The sequence below is a fragment of the Alexandromys fortis genome, unplaced genomic scaffold (genome assembly GCF_014885135.2).
Source record: "Alexandromys fortis isolate MF-2015 unplaced genomic scaffold, M_Fortis_MF-2015_v1.1 scaffold_0, whole genome shotgun sequence".
NCBI lineage: Eukaryota > Metazoa > Chordata > Mammalia > Rodentia > Cricetidae > Alexandromys > Alexandromys fortis.
In genome coordinates this window covers 21,824,989-21,844,290 of record NW_026067949.1, presented here as the reverse complement: position 1 = coordinate 21,844,290, position 19,302 = coordinate 21,824,989, and the positions used below count along the sequence as shown (strand labels likewise).

General features: G+C 50.2%; 1 protein-coding gene across 2 annotated transcripts in view; it reads right to left on the bottom strand.

The window, feature by feature from the left end:
* Klf3 (KLF transcription factor 3) overlaps window positions 1-18,834 on the bottom strand; it is a 30,089-nt gene extending 11,255 nt beyond the window's left edge. The window contains exons 1-2 of one of the 2 annotated variants that reach the window (XM_050149839.1): window positions 18,486-18,834; window positions 5,181-5,276 (exon numbers count right to left, since the gene is read on the bottom strand). In XM_050149839.1, the coding sequence (XP_050005796.1) occupies window positions 5,181-5,237 (57 nt within the window). In that variant the 5' untranslated portion in view covers window positions 5,238-5,276; window positions 18,486-18,834. Of the gene's footprint in view, window positions 1-5,180; window positions 5,277-9,521; window positions 9,751-18,485 lie in introns of those variants that run through there. The other variant, XM_050149840.1, reaches the window with a different exon arrangement.
* Between the last annotated feature and the right edge of the window lie 468 nt (window positions 18,835-19,302).

The window sequence follows — 19,302 nt, the reverse complement described above, 5'->3', positions numbered from 1 at the left end:
AAGTCACCTGTCCTTAACTGGTTCTGGCGTCACTTTCTTTCCTTTCCTTCTCTCTTCTCTCTCTCTCTCTCTCTCTCTCTCTCTCTCTCTCTCTCTCTCTCTCTCCCCAACCTTTAAAGAATTAACTTGTCATTATTGTTATTACTGTGAGTTATGTGCAAGCGTGTATCTACAGGTAGGTGTGTGCTTGTGAGTACCGATGCCCATGGAGGCTTGAGACACAGATGTCTGGGGGCTGGAATAAGAGATGGGCGGAAGCCACCTGATATCCTGACATACATGCCCGACTGAGGTTTCCGGAAGGAGCAGCAAGCGCCTTTAGACCTTTGCTTTATGAACACGTGTGGTTTGCTTCTGCCCTTCTTTACTCTTATTACCTGTGTAACTCAGTGACTTCTACTGAGATCAGCTGAAAGATGGGGGAAAACTATCAGTACTGTGCAGAATACACAAAAGGAATAAACCAGGAAGAACAGGACGCAGGTTTTGGCATCAGCTTTGGCCAGGGCAGAGGGTTGAATAACGACAACCCGTGCACTCCTCCCACTTCTTAGTCACTGGAAATTTAAAATTGTATTTTTGTTTTGCTTTGTGGAATTTTTTTTTAAGGATCTAACTCCACAGTCCAGGTTGCCTTTGTACTTGTAGCAATTCTCCTGCCTTTGCCTCTCAAGCGTTGGGTCTCCACCAGCATACACAGCTCTTTCCTTCTTTAGAACTGGCCATACCCGCTGGGCGGTGGTGGCGCACGCCTTTAACCCCAGCACTCGGGAGGCAGAGGCAAGCGGATCTCTGTGAGTTCGAGGCCAGCCTGGTCTACAAGAGCTAGTTCCAGGTCAGGCACCAAAGCTACAGAGAAACCCTGTCTCGAAAAAAAACAAAAACAAACAAACAAACAAAAAAAAAGAACTGGCCATACCCAAGTATAACACAAGAAAAGAGGTCCAATTTACACAACAACATAAACATGAAACATATTTAATTAAAATAGGTACTATTAAAAGAAGCACGAGGCCCACTTAAAAAAAATGAGACACTATACACAAAGAGGATCAGTAACTAAGAAGTTACATACACTTTATTTAATTTTCCAAAGGACACAGTTCTGGCGGGAGGCAGATCCACGTGAAATGGATGGGATCCGTGAGTTTCTCCGCTGTAAGGCAGAATCCTCCTGATTTCCAGCCCTGTTCTTCCGAGACCTCCCAATGACCTAGATTTTAAGGCCCACAGTTGCTGGCAGCTCAACAGGGAGCAAAATGAGGACAATACTTTCATCGCTGTCTGTCACGCAGGCAGAACCTGGGGGATTTGCAGATTTACTAATACCCTCAGGGTCTGCAAAGTCGTCAAGGAAGAAAAAGCTGCACACCAGGCGGAATCTAATACACACTTCGCATTTTTATACACGCTCAACACAAATGAACGTCCCTGTCGTCCATACTTTGGGTTCTGGGATAAGTGCAGGGAGGCACTTTTGGACACTCAACTTTGAGTATATAATCAACTGTTTCCAGGACGACTGCCTCAAAAAAGGTCTAAGAGCCATGGTCCTTCCAGCTGGCTCACTGACAAGTTCCAGGATCTTCTCTACTTCATTTGGGTGGCGCACACAGCCTACTGCAGTGGCTGACACCCATGTGGCGTGCACTGTAAAAACCGAAGCACAGCAGGTACGGCTTGAGCTGGAAACCCCGCTGAGCCACTTGCCCTCTGGTTTAGAAGACTCCTGTCTTCTAAGGTCACGCACAGACACGGCTCCACAGGTCCCAAATACACAGCAGTGGCAAGTGTTGGATCAGAAAATTCTTCTCTGGCCATTGGCAGGCATGAATGGAAGCCCAATGTCCTCCTACCTCATCTTCTACAACACAGCTATCCAAAGACGAGACAGAGAAACGGCCCACCAGCAGCACCCCAGCCCTAGGTGCTCTTCTCCCGGTAAAATGTACACCACAATATCCACACCTCCGCTACATGCATTTATTTGCTGACTGCTGCCTGTCACTGGAGCGGGAGGCAAGAGCTTCATAAGCACTTCGTGTCTGGATGTCTGGGAAGAATTAATCGGCTCTCCGCAGGTCTTCACTCCCAGAGAGGCTCAGGATAATGCGATACTTGTGATTCTTAAAGACAGGGGGTTCAAAATAGGAACTGGGGTGACGGTGGGGAGGGGGTGGGGGAGAAAGAGGCTTGGGCACTCTCCCAGGGGTCTTACTCTTACTTTGCACAGTGAGAATTTCCAGAGTCCTATTTTACTAGGAACAGCTCTGGAGAGTTCGCTTTACAAGACAGTAAGTGGGTGGGACCAGTGGTAGAACAGGAAGACTCTGCTGCCGATGGACGTGAAAACAAGGAGCATCTGTGCCGGGGCTAGTCCTCAGACCACAGGTGGGGCTCTGGGCACAGGAAGGCGGAAGGCGTGGCACGTTCATCAACACTTGCTCTGGGCTCAGCAAATGTTCTGAGGCAAACAGAGAAGGCTTTCTGTCCACCTGGTCCAGGAAAACCACAAAGGGTTGCTATTGGGACAGAGCTCGGGAAATGACTGGTCTAAGTGTCTCTCATAGAACAAGGAGTCTGCTGGGAGACAAGTCACCAGGAAAGAAAAAGAAAAGAGGGCTCCAAGGGGAATTTAGAGAAAGAGTAAAAAATATTTCAATTTTTCTTTCTTCAATTTTTTTTTGATAGCTTTAACAGAGTTTGCAGTCTTTAACAGAGTTTATATTTCAGTAAGAGAAGAACACCAGTTCCTCACTTTCTCTAAGCTATGACAAGAATTACAAATAAGAACCCTGCTCTGGCCAGAATTTTCTTTGAAAAAGTAAAAGGTGATGGTGGCGGGGAGTGATGACAGACATACGGACAGACACAGCAACAGCGTGACGCCTTTTGTGTTAGGATTTAGAAAAAAATTCTGGAGGCTGGAGAGGTGGCTCAGTGGTTAACTATACTTGTAGAAGACCTAGGTTTAGCTTCCAGCACGCACATGGCAGCTCACAACTGTCTGTGACTCCAGTTCCAGGGGATCCAATGTCCTCTTCTGGCTTCCTCAGGCACTGCATGTACTTATACATATATGCAGGCAAAACACCAATTACACGGGAGAAAACTTTCTTTGTAAAAACCTTACAAGCTTGGCATAGTGGTACACATGCCTGCAATCCTAGCGCTCAGAAGGCTGAGGCAGGAGGATTGCCATGAGTCAGGGCCAGTATGGGATACACAGCAAGACCCTGTCTCAAAGTAAACACAACCGAACTTACAAAGGCCCAGTGCTCTCGGAACAAGTGCTTTTTGACCCCTTTCGCCTCCTCCTGTGAGGGTGGGGGAGGGGAAGCTGGCCCGAGAGCACAGACTGAAGCTCTCTGGAATGGGATGGATTCTCTGTCAGGTGAAGCTGACGCGAAGGAGAAAAGCACTAATTACAAAAAAAAAAAAAAAAAAAAAAAAAAAAAAAAAAAAAAAAAAAAAAAAAAAAAAAACCCACTTTTACACATTTCAGCTTTGCATGTTTGCTTTTCTGTTCTTGTTTTTCGTTTTGTCAACTTGACACAAGATCAGGGGACCCGGGGAAGAGGGACGCCAACTGAGAAACGTGTCTTCTGTAGACTGGCCTGTAGACATTTTCTCGGCTAATGATGGATGTGAGAGGGCCCAGTGCACTATGGGAGGTGGGCATCCCCCGAGCAAGTGAAAAGCAAGCCCTTCAGCTAGGTCAGGGCAATTTCCCTCCAAGGTCTCTGCTTCAGGATCCTGCCCTGATTTCCCCTCAGTGATGGAGTGTGGCCTGGAGCTGTAGGCTGAAATAGTTGGCTCTCCAAGTTGCTTTTGATCGGGGTGTTTATCACAGCGATAGAAAGCAAATTACAGCCTTCTAACACATAAAAAAACAAAAATCCCTTTTAGCCCCTCCCATCGCAGTTTAGTTGCATTTTCTGCACACCTAACTATCTCCCACCAGTCTGCTAATGCGGGTCCTTCATGTCGGCTGCAACTGGGCTCATGAGCATACTTTTCATGGTTGATGAAGAACACTGGATGTACCGTCAAATATATCAGCGATGGCCACGCGCCATTTACGAACATTATATTCTCTCAGCTAAGAACTGAGAAATGTGCCTGTCTTCAAATTTTCCTGCAAGCTGAGCATTGCAACAGCTGACAGAAAGGGGCGGAAGGACAGTGCCGCCAAGTCCGGTTCTCCGATGAATGCCATTCGAACTGTTCAACTATTCCGTTATTCCATTCGGGCACGCGAGAGCTGCGTTATGTAGCCGCTCTGCTGGAATGTAAATACTATCTCCTCAAAGATGCTCTCGCTCCACTCCTCACTGTGGACAACTCGGAATACCTCACCGGCTTAGTAATATCTATGGTAACTGCATTCTGGGCGCCTCAGAGTGACCCCGGGTCTGGTGTAAGTATTTCTGGCAGATCTTCCACAGCCAGAGCATAAGCATGATCTAATTTTGCAAGCGTGTCAGCCCCAGCCTTGAGATACATATCCAGGCCAAGATATTTTCCCCTTGTGACTATTTTTCCAATCCCATGGAAGAAAAGAGCAAGACAGACCGGGAGCATTGCCTTGTTAGTCAGGATCCACGGAACCACATCCTCTCATGTCTAAACTGCTCCTTTGGTTTGAAAAGCCGGCCCCTCTTCGTCACCCATGTCTCGTCTCCGTGGCACTAGGACTGGACTGGTGGCCTCGCAGCACTATGGCCTGGCTCACCAGAGGGGACAACTTAGCGCTAAAACTTACAAGAGGAGCACGGATGTGATTCCCACCCAGCCGCGGACTGTTCCAAATGTAATAGGATTCTGGCCTCGCTGCCAAGTCCTTTCTCTGGCTGGCTTCTCCTCAGTCATCCCTCATAGAGCCTCGGCCCCATATGGCTTCTGTCTACACTGTTTTCTTCTTCCTTAATTACTTTCTCCTCAATGTATTTTACACATGTATCTGTGAGCTTACTTTCACTGTGAACAGATCAGCCTGTGGTTGACCCTATCTAGGGGTGTGGAAAAAGGGTCCCTAGGATGGACCGTGACACCTCGTTTATTACTGGGGGCTTTTGAGAAATGCCACCTGTCTAGTGCCTGTCAAACAAGGAGCACTTCAGGAAACAACACAACACATAATGTTTTCGGTTAAGAGAGCTCAGTCTTGGGCAACTCACCACAGAGACAGGGTCCATGGCCTCCTGCTTGACAGGGACGGGGTCAAACATGAGCATTCTTTTAGTTAAGCCTTCTAGGGTGTTCTGATCTCTGGCCTGCAAAACAAAACGACACGCCCAGTCTTAACACCAAGGTCACATAAACTAAGAAAAACGAAACACCCCTTTGCCCCTTTCCCCACTCTGCCTCTGTCTCACCTCCGGAAAGGCTCGGACTGTTGGCCTTACCTAACACCAAAGATGCCCCCCTTCATATAATTAAACACAGGCCTCACGGGCAGGACTAGATGAAGTGGCCTTTCTTACTCAACTGCATAAACCCTGACATTTCTGGAACAATATGTACAGCCTCTTCTGGCAGGAACCTTGCTTGGCATTGCTGGGCAGCTCAGCAGAGGATCCACCCCACCCCCACGCTCATCACAGCAAAACACAGGGAGAAAGAAACCCAGAAGCGGCCATCAGTGACCCCCGTGTTAACCCTGCAAACCCTTTCAAGTGGGACCGCAGTACACAAGCTGTTAAGAGCCTTTATGGTCACTTGACACTTTATTGAAAAAACGCATCTTTGTTGTAATGAGTGTGGGCTCAAACCATCTGACCACCACACTGCCGTGTGAGGACATCGGCTGAAACTGTCACTTTTCATCAGACACAAGGGCCAATCAGACGGCTTGGTGACCAAACACGTCTGCTGCTAAGCCGGATGACCACAGTTCAGTCCCCAGACCCCACGCGGAGCAGGAGCAAGTTACCCTCTGACCTCCATGTGTGCTTGTGCACACACACACACACAGAGAAAGGAATAAAATAATAAATACACTGTTGGACCCTTCATTTCCAAATGTTCCCCACTACAGACAGCACTGACCCTCTCTGTACCTGTACCCTACAGTTTAATTCTTACACCAAATTTTCTAAAGGAGAATTCTCTCCTTCCGTTTTGATGGATCCCAAATGAGAAATCATTTTACTTTGTTAAAGCATTACTGATTGAACTGGTTTTATTTTTATTTGCCATTTACAGTTCTTTGAGAAATGTCTACTTGGATCTTAAGGCATACCCCTTACACACACACACACACACACACAGAGTTTCCCTTATTAGCTGTCACTCCGTCCTGTTCTGCTTGGTAACCACGGCGTGCTGCAAAGAACCACCGTGTGGCTGCTATGGACTTTACACAGCTGCATCAGGCCCTCACCATCCCAACCTGGGGTACCCGCTCAGGGCTTTGATTTGAGACAAGGTCAATCAAGGTCACAGGTCACTCTGGCTCTCCGGAGAGAGTGGTGTGCCTGTGAGCTCAAGCACTAGGGAGACCCAGGGAGAAGGACCGCCCCAAGTTTGAGGCCAGCCTAGGCTACATGGCAAGACTTTGTCTCAAAAACAAAAACATAAAACCCTGCAGAGGCCGGAGAGAGCTAAGGATACACACTGCTCTGGCATCAGCCTAGAGTTTGGTTCCTGGCACCCATCTTGGGTGGCTCCCAACCACTGGTAACTCCAGTCCTTGGGGACCCAATGCAGTCTCCATGCCTCCATGGGCACCTGCACTCTCTAGCGCATACCCACACAGAGACACAGAATTTCAGGTTCCAGAGTCTTTGCATCTTCTATTATGGTATGGAGAAGGTCCCACCCTCGCGGTCCCATGAACGCAGTGTCCAGAGTCGACCACACGTGTGCTCTGGCAGTTATACTACGACATCTTCACACAAGCACGAACGTGGTACCAGATGGCTCCTGGCCTCGGCTCTTTAATGTGATATCACCCACAAGGCCCTGACGTCACACCACTCACTGTCCGGTACCCTAGGATGTATAATAATCTGCAAACACAATGTCACACCAGGTTGCTCAAGTCCACGGTGTCACTACCCTCTTAGTATCCCAGCAAAAAACAAACTGACAGCAAAAAAAAAAAAAAAAAAAAAAAAAAAAAAGGGTGATCTCATTAGAAAGAAAACCTCTTTGTGTTGGGATCTAATAAGCAGTCTTAATCTAGCAGCTACACTCAAGGGTGGGGCTCTACGACCTGCCTATCCCCCAAGCCTTAGAGAAGGAAGGTGCAGCATCTCCTGGTGTGGTGAGGAACCATAAGGCCAGGTGACACCTCTGTGAACACTGATAAGGTCAGACAGTTGAGCAGCTTCAAAGAGAACTGGCTTTGTGGCCTCCAACTTCTAGCCCCGAGGCAACACTTCCCACAAGCAGGGTACAGACCATACTCCTTGTTTCAGGTTGTAGGATCCTTTTCCCTCTCAATACTCATCTCAACAGATGTGCACAACTTCTGGATACATGGCACAACACACACACACACACACACACACACACACACACACGCGCGCGCGCACACACGCACCCGAGATTCACTGGTCTCAAACTCCGGAACAATATGTAAAGCAAGGTAAGTCCCTGGACCCCTCGACTGTTAACAGGAGCTTCTAGGGGGACCCATGTGTGGTGGTACATGCTTAGATCTCAGCATTCTGATGCCACAAGTTCAAGACCATCCAGGGCTTGTAAGAGAGTCAGGAGCAAAGGCTAGCTTTAGCTTCACATACCCATGTGACCCTGTTTATTAACTCTGTAGTTAAACGTTTAAAGACACAAAGGGGGAAGACGACAGGAAGCAAGCAGAGTGCACTAACATCAGGCTGCCTGTTCAAAACGGCAGCAGCCTCTGCTCTGTACCAACCGCCTGGCCACCGCTTTAGGTTTTAGGGGTTCTGGTAAGGAACCAGGAAAGAGGGGGCACAACTCTTGGAGGGCAGAATGCTTGCCTAGTACCAAAAGGCCGTGGGTTCAATCCTTCATACTTGAACTAAAGTTATTATCTAAATCACGCACTATAATGGAAGCTAAAAGAACCGGGGTCTTCGCGTGGTGCTCTGCTCTGCTCTGCAGTTACTCCTGTATCCTTTTAAAAAGCCCTCCCCCACTTTTGAGACAGGGTCTCACTAAACAGTCTTGGCTGAGCTAGAGCTCGCCAGTAAACCACACTGGCTTAGGATGCAGCTCCACACCAGACTCTGCCTCCCAAGTGCTGGAATGACGGATGGGCACCACAACACCTCACTCATTTTTAAAACAAGGATTCTGAAATCTTTTACCACACTGGCAGCGATCCTCAACGGAACCAGTAGGTGGCGCACTAATACAGGCATTGGAGCCTCAAGACCCGGGCAGAAGACAGGCTTGTGCCCGCTTCAGGGTCTTTAAAACCTTGTGGGTTTTAACCAAGCTGAAGAATTCTATTAACCATTTTATGTGGGTATTGCAGGAATGAGGAGCCTCAAATGCGTTTTTTTTCCCCCAAACACACATTTACATCTTAGTTTTGTTTTGTCCAACTCGCAATCTAAATTAAGCTAGGGCAGGATAAAACAACAAAATCTTTTTATTTTCAGAACTAAGTTACTGAAATACTTAAAAAAATCAACAATATAGAAAATCACTTTGGCCCAAACAACTTTTCATAATTGGAGCAACTGGGTCATTTATCAGGGAAGGGGCCGTAAAAGCTGTTTTTCAATTGGAAGTGATGTCCCTCCCAACCCCCCAACCCCCTCCACCCACGCGTCTACTTTTGACTGCAAGGGTTAGATTGGATCAAGGGTCAGATACCTGTCAACATACAAAACTGTAGAATTACACATTAGAAACCTGGCGAGCCATTTCAGTGACTTCTAGAAATGATACAGCTCACTGAACAACTGCTTCATAAGAGGGGATGAATTGGGGTGTGGGGGAAGGGGGGAGAGGAAGATGGGGGGGAAGAGAGGAAGATCAGACTTCTCGGTTTGCTGAAGGTGGAGCAAGATTTGCCTGACTCTCTTCTCTTTTTTATCCCTGTTCTTTGCCGCGTTTCTTTCACCCTCAAAGGGTCCCTATGTGAGTGACTATCTCCCCAACCCAGCCTGACCCTAAGGCTTGTTTGTCTCAATTATGCTCTTCCCTCACAGGGAACCCCAGCCGGGTGTGGGAGAACAGACTCATTAGACGCCAGGCAACAGTCAGCAAGTGCCCTTTTTACTCCGCTGAGTGTTCGAATTTCAAATGAGGAAGTGAGCTAGTGGTCCCCACCGTCCCTCTCTAAAGGACCTTAGGGATAAAACCTGAGCTCTGTGTATCCAGGCCAGGAGGGCAGGCGCGTCCCCCGGAGCTGAACTTCCTCTGGAAACCTTTCTTTAATTTCTTTAGCAAACTCTTCGAATGCTCCCAGGGAGGTAGAACGGCAGGGAGCGCTGTGCAAAGGCCCAGGCCAGAGACACAGGAGCAGGCACCCAAGTTGGAGGCCAGCTTAAGGAGAGCTGGCGCTGGCCGGCACCTACCTGGAAGGGTGTCCAGTTTCCACACCACCCAAGTCTTTTCGCCCACCTCAGTCTTCTCTTGGTGACTGGAAAAGAATCCCACCGAATAGCTCCAAATCTTTGCCTCTCATAAATTATGTTTGCATTACCATGTTTTGTCAAAGGGAGAGAGCCGCGAATTATTTCGCTGCAGATGGAATATAATGATCCCGAGAGCAAACAATCCGCCCTCCTCCTCGGCGGAACAGGCCACCCAATTTTACTTTTCTGCCTCCACCCATCTGCTCCACCCCATGGAGAGTTGCCAGGGCGAGTCCAACTTGTCCAAACAGGACATGGCTTCAGATAAGATTCTGCCCACACCCTGTACTTCGGAAAGACCGGGTGAAGCAATTGGCATCCCAGGGAAATGAGCACAGGTGCAAAGGTGACCAGCAGGCAGAGTCCCTCAACATCTCCACACCACCCCCCTCCCAGCAGGGGTAGGGCTGGGAGACCCCAGCCTGTACTACCAGCTCTCAAGTTCAAGGGCACCTGCTTAGTGCTTGGGTTTCATTCCTTTCCTCCTTTACGCTCCCTGGCAAGTCTGTGTTTCACTTTTCAGGGCAAGCAACCTAAGTTAAACTGAAAAAATACCCACAATGTCTAATCCCGCTGTGAACACGGTTCCAAAGGCCTCGTAAGCCCTCCCGGCCGGCTCTCCTCTGTGAGGTGTTATATAATCACATCCAGAAGGGCTGCGTGAGGCCACGCAGCCTCTCATCTGCCTGGCTCCCTAGGTGCCTCCCTATCTCTGGAGACCCACCTCACTCCACCCTGCTGGGCCTCCACCCATGCGGCCCCACCCCTACAGGGAGTAGGAAGGCTGGGAGGGACCTGACTGGCTCCAGGCTGCAGCCGGTTCCTGGAAATTCCAGCCTGAGCAAGGATGGCAAGGATTTTTAAAAAGAACCAAAAAGAACTGTGGGGGGGGGAGGGGGGGGCTGTAGTTCCTGATGCGTGGAGTGTCCACTGAAGCTGACCTCAGAGGGCTGTACCTTCAGACCCAATACTGTGCAGGGAAAACTGCCCTCCTCTTCAAGAGTAAACACAAACCAGAAATGGCTTGCAACCACTGCTAGGGAAACGGGACTCCAGACCAAACCCTCCTCCTGGTCGCCTCTCTAAGGGCTGCCCCTCCCTCCCTCCCTCCCTTCCATTTGCCTGATTTTCTGGTCTTTCACCATAGAAACCTAAGGTCACCTGTGAACCCTGCCCCGCCCCTTTTCTCTCCACCTCCACTACTGCAGGGGGGGGGGGCTCCTGCGGGGAGTCTGTGACCCAGCACTGCTGCCCAGCCCCCTGGCCTCCAGTCTCTACCTCATCTGGTCCCTCCTCCAGGGCAGCCTGGGGCTGCCAGGGTGGGGCAATACTGCCTGTGCTTGTCACCAGCTTCCTAAGGAGCCCAGGCTCTCCCGAGTGGCCCTGCCCCCCCATCCCAGGCTTTTGTTCATTTTTGGCCCCGACGCTGGGCAACAGCGTGGAATGCCCCCCTCCTCTTCCGGCTTATCTAAATCCGCCTAATTCTTCAAAGACCTGCTGAAGGCCTCCCTATGTGGCCAGCTGACTGGTCCCTAATACATCCAGGTTGGCTGCCTCTTACCTAGACAACCTGGGTGTGTCTCCCAGCACCACGAGAAGGGTCCAGGCAGGTGCCTCCCCACACTTTAGGAGGCTCCTTCCATCTTTCCAAGGGAGGATGAAAAAACAAAGATGTTTCTTTCTCTGTCAGGCCCAAGGAGCTAACAACAAAACAAGCCACCCCTCCCCCCAGTAATAATAATTAATTGCAAGCGGCCAAGCCTTGAGTAGGACTTCCGCAGTCTTGTCCTTCGGAGTGGGAGCACTCCAAGCCTGTTCCAAGGGTGAGGGAGGGCACAGCCCTACAGGAAATTAATGATCAAAACTTCCTTAAGAAGTGACTGCCCCTCACCTCTTTCCAGCCTACCCAGTCTCGGGGAGACCTCACCACTCCAGCCTACCCAGTCTCGGGGAGACCTCACCTCTCTCCAGCCTATCCAGTCTCGGGGAGACCTCACCTCTCTCCAGCCTATCCAGTCTCGGGGAGACCTCACCACTGCCTCCTTCAAACATCTTTTTCTTGCCCACCCATGGAGGCCTTTTAAATAAGCCTGGTGTCAAGCGCTCTGAAAATCTAAACCAGAACAGTTAAGAGAGGGGAGGAGGAGGCAGCTATAGGTGAAGGGTTGTGTGGGCCAACTTTTTAATTTTTTTTTAATGATACTTCTGCCTGGTTTGCTGGCAAATGCTGATATTCCCAGTCTCCAGCGGAATCATAGAAATTCTTACCTATTTGACCCCAGCCTGGGCCACACAGAAGGACCCTGTCTCAAAACCAGAGAGGATTACTGTTGTTGACCAACGAGAACAAAGGCTATGGGATGTGTCCGTCCTGCTGGCTCCCCACCAGGTTCAGGACGAATGTCCTGTCCTCTGCTCATGTATGTCACGTCACACCTTGAGTGGGAACAGCCTTCTCATCTCACAGATGAAAACACTTGAGAAGGGCGAGGCTCGAAATCCCACCAAGTTCACACAGCTGGAGAGCCAGGACTTCCAGGCTGGCGATGGGGCACACCACTCGACCACCACTATAGACGCACGCTGTGGGCGAGACTGGTCCTTGGGGGACATGGGACTCAGTGCCGACCTTCCAGCAGCCAACGGGAATGATTTTAACCCCCTCCACCTGGCGCTGGCTGGCTGCCCCTTCTTTCTAAGCGTATCTGGACACAAGATCAAAAGCCATATTCTGAAGGTCCCAAATTCGGTTATTATTCTTGCTAGCCAAAGCACCTGCAATTGGCCCATAAAACTGCTGAGGAAAAAATTGGCAGCTTTACCCAAGTAAATACGGAAATCCTCACAGTAACTGTACAGAGGTGGAGGGGTCAGGCCTCCATCCCCATTTTAGAAATGAGGAAATGGAGGAAGAGGTGAGGTGACGCGTCCACATTGGTGGAACGGCAGCCAAGAACCAAAGTGTGCCTGTTTTCAGACCAGGGCTTTCTGTTATGCAGAGCCTGGGCGGAGGGAGCCATCTTTGGGTGGAATCACCTCACCCTGGGGTCACTCCCCAATACGGAGGGTGTGGTGTGCACACTGGTCCACGGTAAGCAGAGCCGTGGGGAGGTTCCAACAGCAATTAAGATTTCAAAACGCCTTTTCAGGTTGGATCACTCCCGGCAGCTCCCCTCCATCCTGTGGCCTAACTCAGAATGATTGCACACGATGCGAGATTAGCAGTAATAACTAGGTACTCAATAAATACCTGGGAGATGAACAAAGGTGTGGATGTGGAACTACACTTCTCAGGTGGGATACACAGGAAGGCAGGAGCCCGGGTTGAGCACCTGTCCGGGACCAGTGAAGCCAGCATCTCCTAAACTGCCAAGTGTGAACCCTTTGAGGAAGGAGTTAGGGGAGGCAAAAGTACCATGTTTGAAGAGGGTGAGCGGAACAGGAAACTGATCTCCCTAATCAATGCATTTGGGAGTGGAAAGCTTTGAAGGTACCAGGGTATAAAGTACAAGCACAGATAAAAAGGAGTGGACGTCCGTGATTAGCCGCCAACAGCAAGTTCTTGGAAAGAATGGCAGAGGCCACAGGAGACAAACCCAGGCTGCTCTCCAGCGTAGTGTGCCCGACTCCAACCATCTCCATTCCCTCTCGGCTGTCCAGATCCCGCTGCGCTCCAGGGATGAGGGTTGAGTCCAGCTCCGAACCATCCCTTGCCTGATCCCTACACCTTCCAAAGACTGGCAAGTGGGGTACGTCCCAGGCTAGGCTGGACCCAAGATGGTAGTCCTGGGAGGGTTGTCCTCTTGGGTGCCCCCTTTCTGGAAATCAGGGGGCAAGCTATTCCAGGGGTCGAACAGACAACATGGGGCAACATGGGAGGCTTGCTTTTTGTCAGTTGTGGCTCCATCTTCACCCCAACTCCCCCCCCCCCACACACACACAGTTAGCTGGGGAAATGGCAACGCATCCAGCCTGCCAACACAATGGAAACGCATTTCACAAACCTCCACCAACCAGTTTTGCCAAAGCACTTCCCTCCATGCAGACCAAGGCACAGGGGGCAGGGTTTCCTTAATGGTGCCCCGAAGAGGGTCGCAGTCCACAGCCTGGGGTGTGGAGACAGTTGAGAGGCGAACATGCGTTCCTTCTCTTTTGGCTTTCCTGATTTGCAAGGCCTCTACTGCGCAGTGCTTCTTTTAGTGCTGACTTTCAAGGAAGAAGTCTTTGGGGGTGGGGTGGGGGAGCAGGGCTACCTCCTGTAGACAAGACTCTCCCTTATCAGGGCAGACTCTGTCTGGTTTCCTGTCTCGGAGCTCTGGCGTGACCGGCGAAGATGAGGAGCAGGGTCTGGACAGACCATCCCCTCCTCTCCCAACTCACTCTCAGAGGCGCGGCTGAGAAAAATAATCACTCGGCTCACCAGGTGTTAATTGCTCTAAGATTCTAGGGATTTCTTCCCCATAAAAGCTAGGGTCAATGATAACCAGTCACCTCAGGAAAGAAGCCCAATTACAAGAATAATGTAACTCCTACTGCTTAGAGGACAAGGCTGCTTATGTTTTTTTTTTAAATGCAAATGTGTAAAACCAGCAAGAAATACTGAGAAGGAAGGCCATCATTTATAGCAAATGTGTAGATCTAGAAATAGAAGAAAAGGCAAGAACCTGGAGACAATGAAGTTAAATTAGGCATCATGAGTTCCACGGTGGAGCGAGGAAACTACTGTTCCCATGTCTTATAATTATAGCAGCTACCAAAAAAACATAATTTCCCCAACAATTTAATACAGCATTTAAAAGCCTGCAGCACTTCTGATAGACTAGATTAAACCCTAATCAATCATATTAGCCGCCTCCCTGTCCCCACCCAACAGAAAGAATGATCTGGAGAAAACCTCATCAAGACTGTCGACCCTATATAGTTGGAATAAAAACTCTGGAATAAAAACAAAAACAAACAAACAAAATAAACCCTGCTTCAATTTGGATGACTTATGAACTTCAGCTTAAAGGTCTCTTTTTTCTACAAATCAGCTTAATATTTATAATAGTTGCCTTTTTCCAAGGAAGAAGGAAAAAAAAGAAACCCAACCAACCCTGAGAATTTCGAGGACTCCCAAGATTTTTCAGGGAAGGCATCACTAACCAACGGTTTGGCTCTGTTAAGTTTTGGGCATGAAGCAGATGGGACACTTCACTTTGGATCACTGTATATTTTCCTTGCGTAAGGCCAGCAGGTTGGGATAGTAACTACCTCCTCTCCCCACTGAGTTCAGGCCTGATTCTGTGTTAGTATCTCTTGGATTAGCTCCACCAGGCATCATTGTAGACCATTCCTTTAGGGTTTAAAAGAAAATCCCCAAGTAAGTTTGTAAAAAAAACACATAAAAGTCCCCACCCCCAACCCTTTTTTTTTAAAAAAAAAAAAGTTTTTCAAGAGCTCAGAGGGGGAAAATACCCAAAACCTTGTTGCAGTAGGTTTTAAATAGTTTATCCCGACTGATGAAGCCACAGTGAAGGACTGAAAAACTGATATTATGAAAGATAGACATCTTTCTGTTTTCAAAACAAAAGATTACAAGTTTCCAAACTATCATTAAAGAAAACCAACCAGCACCTAGCTCTTCTTTTCCTTAAGATTTTTATTCTCAAAATGGGCTGGAAATCAACTCTAGGATAGAGTAACCTCTTTGTCCCTAAAAAAAAAAAATGTTCTGTTGGTTTAATCTTTATCCTTAAAAGAAATAACCCTGGGACTTTTTTTTTCTTCCTCAATAAATGCCTTGCTTAGCCTGAATAATTTTTCTAGAGATTTCGCCTTCAAAACAAGCAAGACTTTCCAACTCAGCCCAGGTGGCCAAGATATTTAAATTCTCCATCCCCAGGGCCCACCTTGGGCAGCCCAGTAAGAACGAACAAGGGTGGGTCACAGCTTTCGTGTAATGCTAGGTCTTCAACTCTTGTTGTCAATCCCAATCTAAATTTGACAGCTTCCGGGCAATGGGCCCATCTTAAAACCAGAGCTCTATCCATCTTCCCAGGAAAAAAAATCACAAAAACAACTTCCTTCAGATGTGTCAGCATGCCCATGAATTCCCCCCACATCATAATCCAACGATAGAATATGTCTTAAAAGGTAAAAGTATTGATTTGCCCCTATCAACAGTGGAGCACGGGGTGTGTACCAAAAGGTTAACTGACTTCTCATTATGACATAACACGGGCATCTTAAGCAATCATGGCGTAGAGACATGATAACTCCTGGGTGGGGATACGGAGTTGAGGGGCAGGGACCATGGCCTGGTTTAGGCTACTGATCGACCAGAAAACAGCCTGAAACAGGAAAGAGCACACATATGCCACTTGGAATGTATGACGCAAAGCCCAGCCTTGAAACAAAGAACAGGAAACAGCCCGGCCGGCAGTGCTGGAGAGAGAGCGCAGAGAAACATTTAGCCGGCCCTCCCTGACCCTACATTCATGAGCAGCTGGAGTTTTTTAAGACAACAACAGGGGGGTGGAGGTGTTTGTTCTATGGGTGTGAATAATAGCACCAGCTTTCTACAGGGGACCTGCCCTATTTACTAACAGGAGCTGCCACCCGGTAAACACCCCGAGTGCACACGTGATAGTCATCTTCAAGCTGCAGGGACCTCCCAAATTACCCAGTGCCAGCCTCCCTCCCGATTCCTTTTGTCCCTTTCAACCAGGTCCCAAGGGCCAATAGTAGCCCCCAGCCCTGACCAAACTCTATGCTGGGATAACAACTCGAGGCAGACACCATGCACACTGGGGAAAAGCACAAGAAAGCATTGCCTTGGGAATCCAGGTTACAGCTGGGTTACCCTACAGAAGTCAAGCTGGACCAAGTTAAAGCCTCCCTTGGTCAAAACTAAATTGAAGACCCAGACTTTGGCTATGTAGCCACTTGAAAATTTCATTCTTTTTCAAATGTAGAGAAGGACACAGCTACTCACTGGCTCTCCACAAAAACCTACTGATATTCCCCCTTCTTGGGAATGTGATGATTTTTACTCCTGGCAATTCATTTACTCCAGAAGTGCTTGGCAATTCACGGACTGCAGCACCATTTCTGGCCCAGATAGATATTCTATCAATGTCTACTTTCTCTTAGGTATTCTTAAGGTGGCAAAGCCCATTTAAAGTCCCTCCCGCCGTATTTTCCTTTATACTTTTGTTAGCCAAGATGGTTTAACTCAACTCAGGTTTCCATGATCAGAGACTTAAGGATTGGTACCTAGACATAACTACAGGTAAAAAGAAAAAGGGGTGGGGGAGGGGGGAAGGCATCGCTGTGCCCATAGCAACAAGACTGGATTTTAATGTAGAAACTTCGCAGCAAAGACAATAGCTTTCCCCACAGCTATGGAGTTTCCTGTGGCACAAGGCTTTGTGACCCAAGCAGCTACTTTTCTTTGTTATTCTCACATCTCAGTTCTTACACTTGTACTTCCCTTCACGGCAGCCAAACCATCTCCACAATGCACCTTCCCAGGACTTAAGCAATGCTGTTGGTCTGCAGCTTTTCTCCAGGGAACTTAAATTAATCAAACATCTTCTTTCAGGATTCCATTAACAGCCTAAGGTTAGCAGGCACGTTTAAGCCAAGGGATAACTCAGAGCGATCGTTCTTCAAAACACTGCAACTTGCAAAATTAGAATGTTTATGTTGCATAGCTTTTTCCCTCCTAAAGACTTCCCTGGGGTGAGGGGCATTATCATGCAAGCAGAATTCACTTTAAAAAATGCACCTCAAATTTATGCATAAAATACTCATTTATCAACAACCGGCTCACCTAATTTTGCTTAGTAACACGAGTCTAAATCTAAATGAGCACAGAATACCAAAATTTATACTTTTCCCATACACCAGACTCTCTTGAGAATAAAGTATCTTGGACAATATTAGAGGAAAAAATTGATTCTTAGAATAAAATCTCAACGATTCCAATGTAAATGTAAAATGTTTATTTTTGAAGAAACACAAGGCGAACAATTTTCAGTGTCCATTTAGCCTGAATTATCCAAAGTCTCATTCAACTACTACTATTGTGTCCTGAAGGAAAATTTACACAAGTGTTTCTGTTATCTGCCAAAGACGTGGGTATGACAATTCCAACTCTTATCTGCCACCTCCAAGCTAGCCACTCTGAAATGTTAGGGTACTGGTCCACACAACAGTCCTGTGGGTCCCTACGCGGCTCTGGTTCCCTAACACAGAAGGCGCTCTCCACAGCCAGCCGAGCTGCAATCCTTTGCTTCAGGCATTGCGGCAGGTTCTCTAAGTCCCCAAAGACAGACGACTCTAGGTTCTTTTCCTCCCCCTCTACCCCTCCCCAAGCCAAATGACCCGGCAGCTACCCCGCTCTGGGTACCAAGATGGGGATGCTCCTCAAGTCCCAATCGCCCCCAAGTTTCTTGCCAGGGGCGCCGGAGGCTGGGCTCCAAGTTTGCTGGGGCGGGCAGCAGCTGGGGGCGCGGGCGGGGGGGGGCGGGAGCCCCGAGTCGGGGTGGGAGGGGGAGGAGCAGGCGTGCGGCCCCGCAGCTACCTGGCTCTCTCCAACGCGGCCGCACGCGGGGAACGCCGGGGGCACCGAAGGGAGCCCAGCGCGGGAGGCCGGGGACCACACAGGTGAGCCCCGTCCGCGGGCTCCCGCTCCACCGGGTCCCCTTATCCCACGACCCGGCCCGCCATCCCCTCCCCCTCGCTCCACCACCCTGGCTCCGATGCACTTTCCCAAGCCCGGAGGCGCCCTCGCTGCACCCTGTACCCGTTCTCCGCGCCCCGCTTTCTCCAAGAGAAAAAATAAATAAAAAAAGAGAAGCAAGCAGATGCGGCGCAAAGCGGGGCGCAGGAGGGCAAGGTGAGGGCGCGGGGACTTACTCTGCCAAGCGCGGTGCCAAGCGCAGCGGCCGGGATACCCAGGCCCGGCTCCCCGGCGCCCGGAACCCCGCGGGCGGGCAGGCAGGTCAAGCGCTCCGGACCGAACGGCGTCCGGGACAGGGACGACGACCGCACGGGCGCGCGGGTGGGGTCGGCTCGGCAGGCGCTCGCAGTGCGCTCGGGCCGCGGCTCCGCGCGGCTCGGCTCCCGGCTCCCCTCTGGCTCCTTGGCACCAACTCCGGGCAGTCACATGACGCCGGCGCCGCTCGCTCTGCGAGCCTCCCCGGGGCTGGCGGGGTAAGTAGAGGCTGGGAGCCGGGGTGGGAGGGTCAGGGAGGGGCAGCGGGAGCCGCCGCAGCCGCCGGGGCTGGGAGGGGTCCCCACCCACTTGGGTGGAGGCAGCCGCCGGAGGGGTCGGCGAGTCACTGGCAAACACGCACCCCGCCCTGCCCTTCCCCGCCCCCGCCTCCCGCGCCGCCCCCGCCCGCGCCCCGCCCAGTCACCCGGGGCCGGCCTGACAGACACTCATTATTCCCCGGAGCCGGGCGCCGCCCCGCCGGCTCGACCTGTCCCGCGAGGCGCGGCGCGGCCTCGGGGCTGGGCGTGAGCAGCCCCCGCCCGGCTTCTCCACCCTGGGCCTCCACCCGGCCGAGCGCTCCGCCCCGCGCCCTGCTCCCAGAGCCCGCGCCCCGCCCTGGCCGTCCGGGCCGCCTCGCTGCCGCCCGAGCCCTGGGGGGAAGGAAGGGCGGCGCTGGCCGCTCGCGGCGTCACACAGCTCGCGGCCCCGCAGCACCGCTTCCAAAACACACAGCCCGGG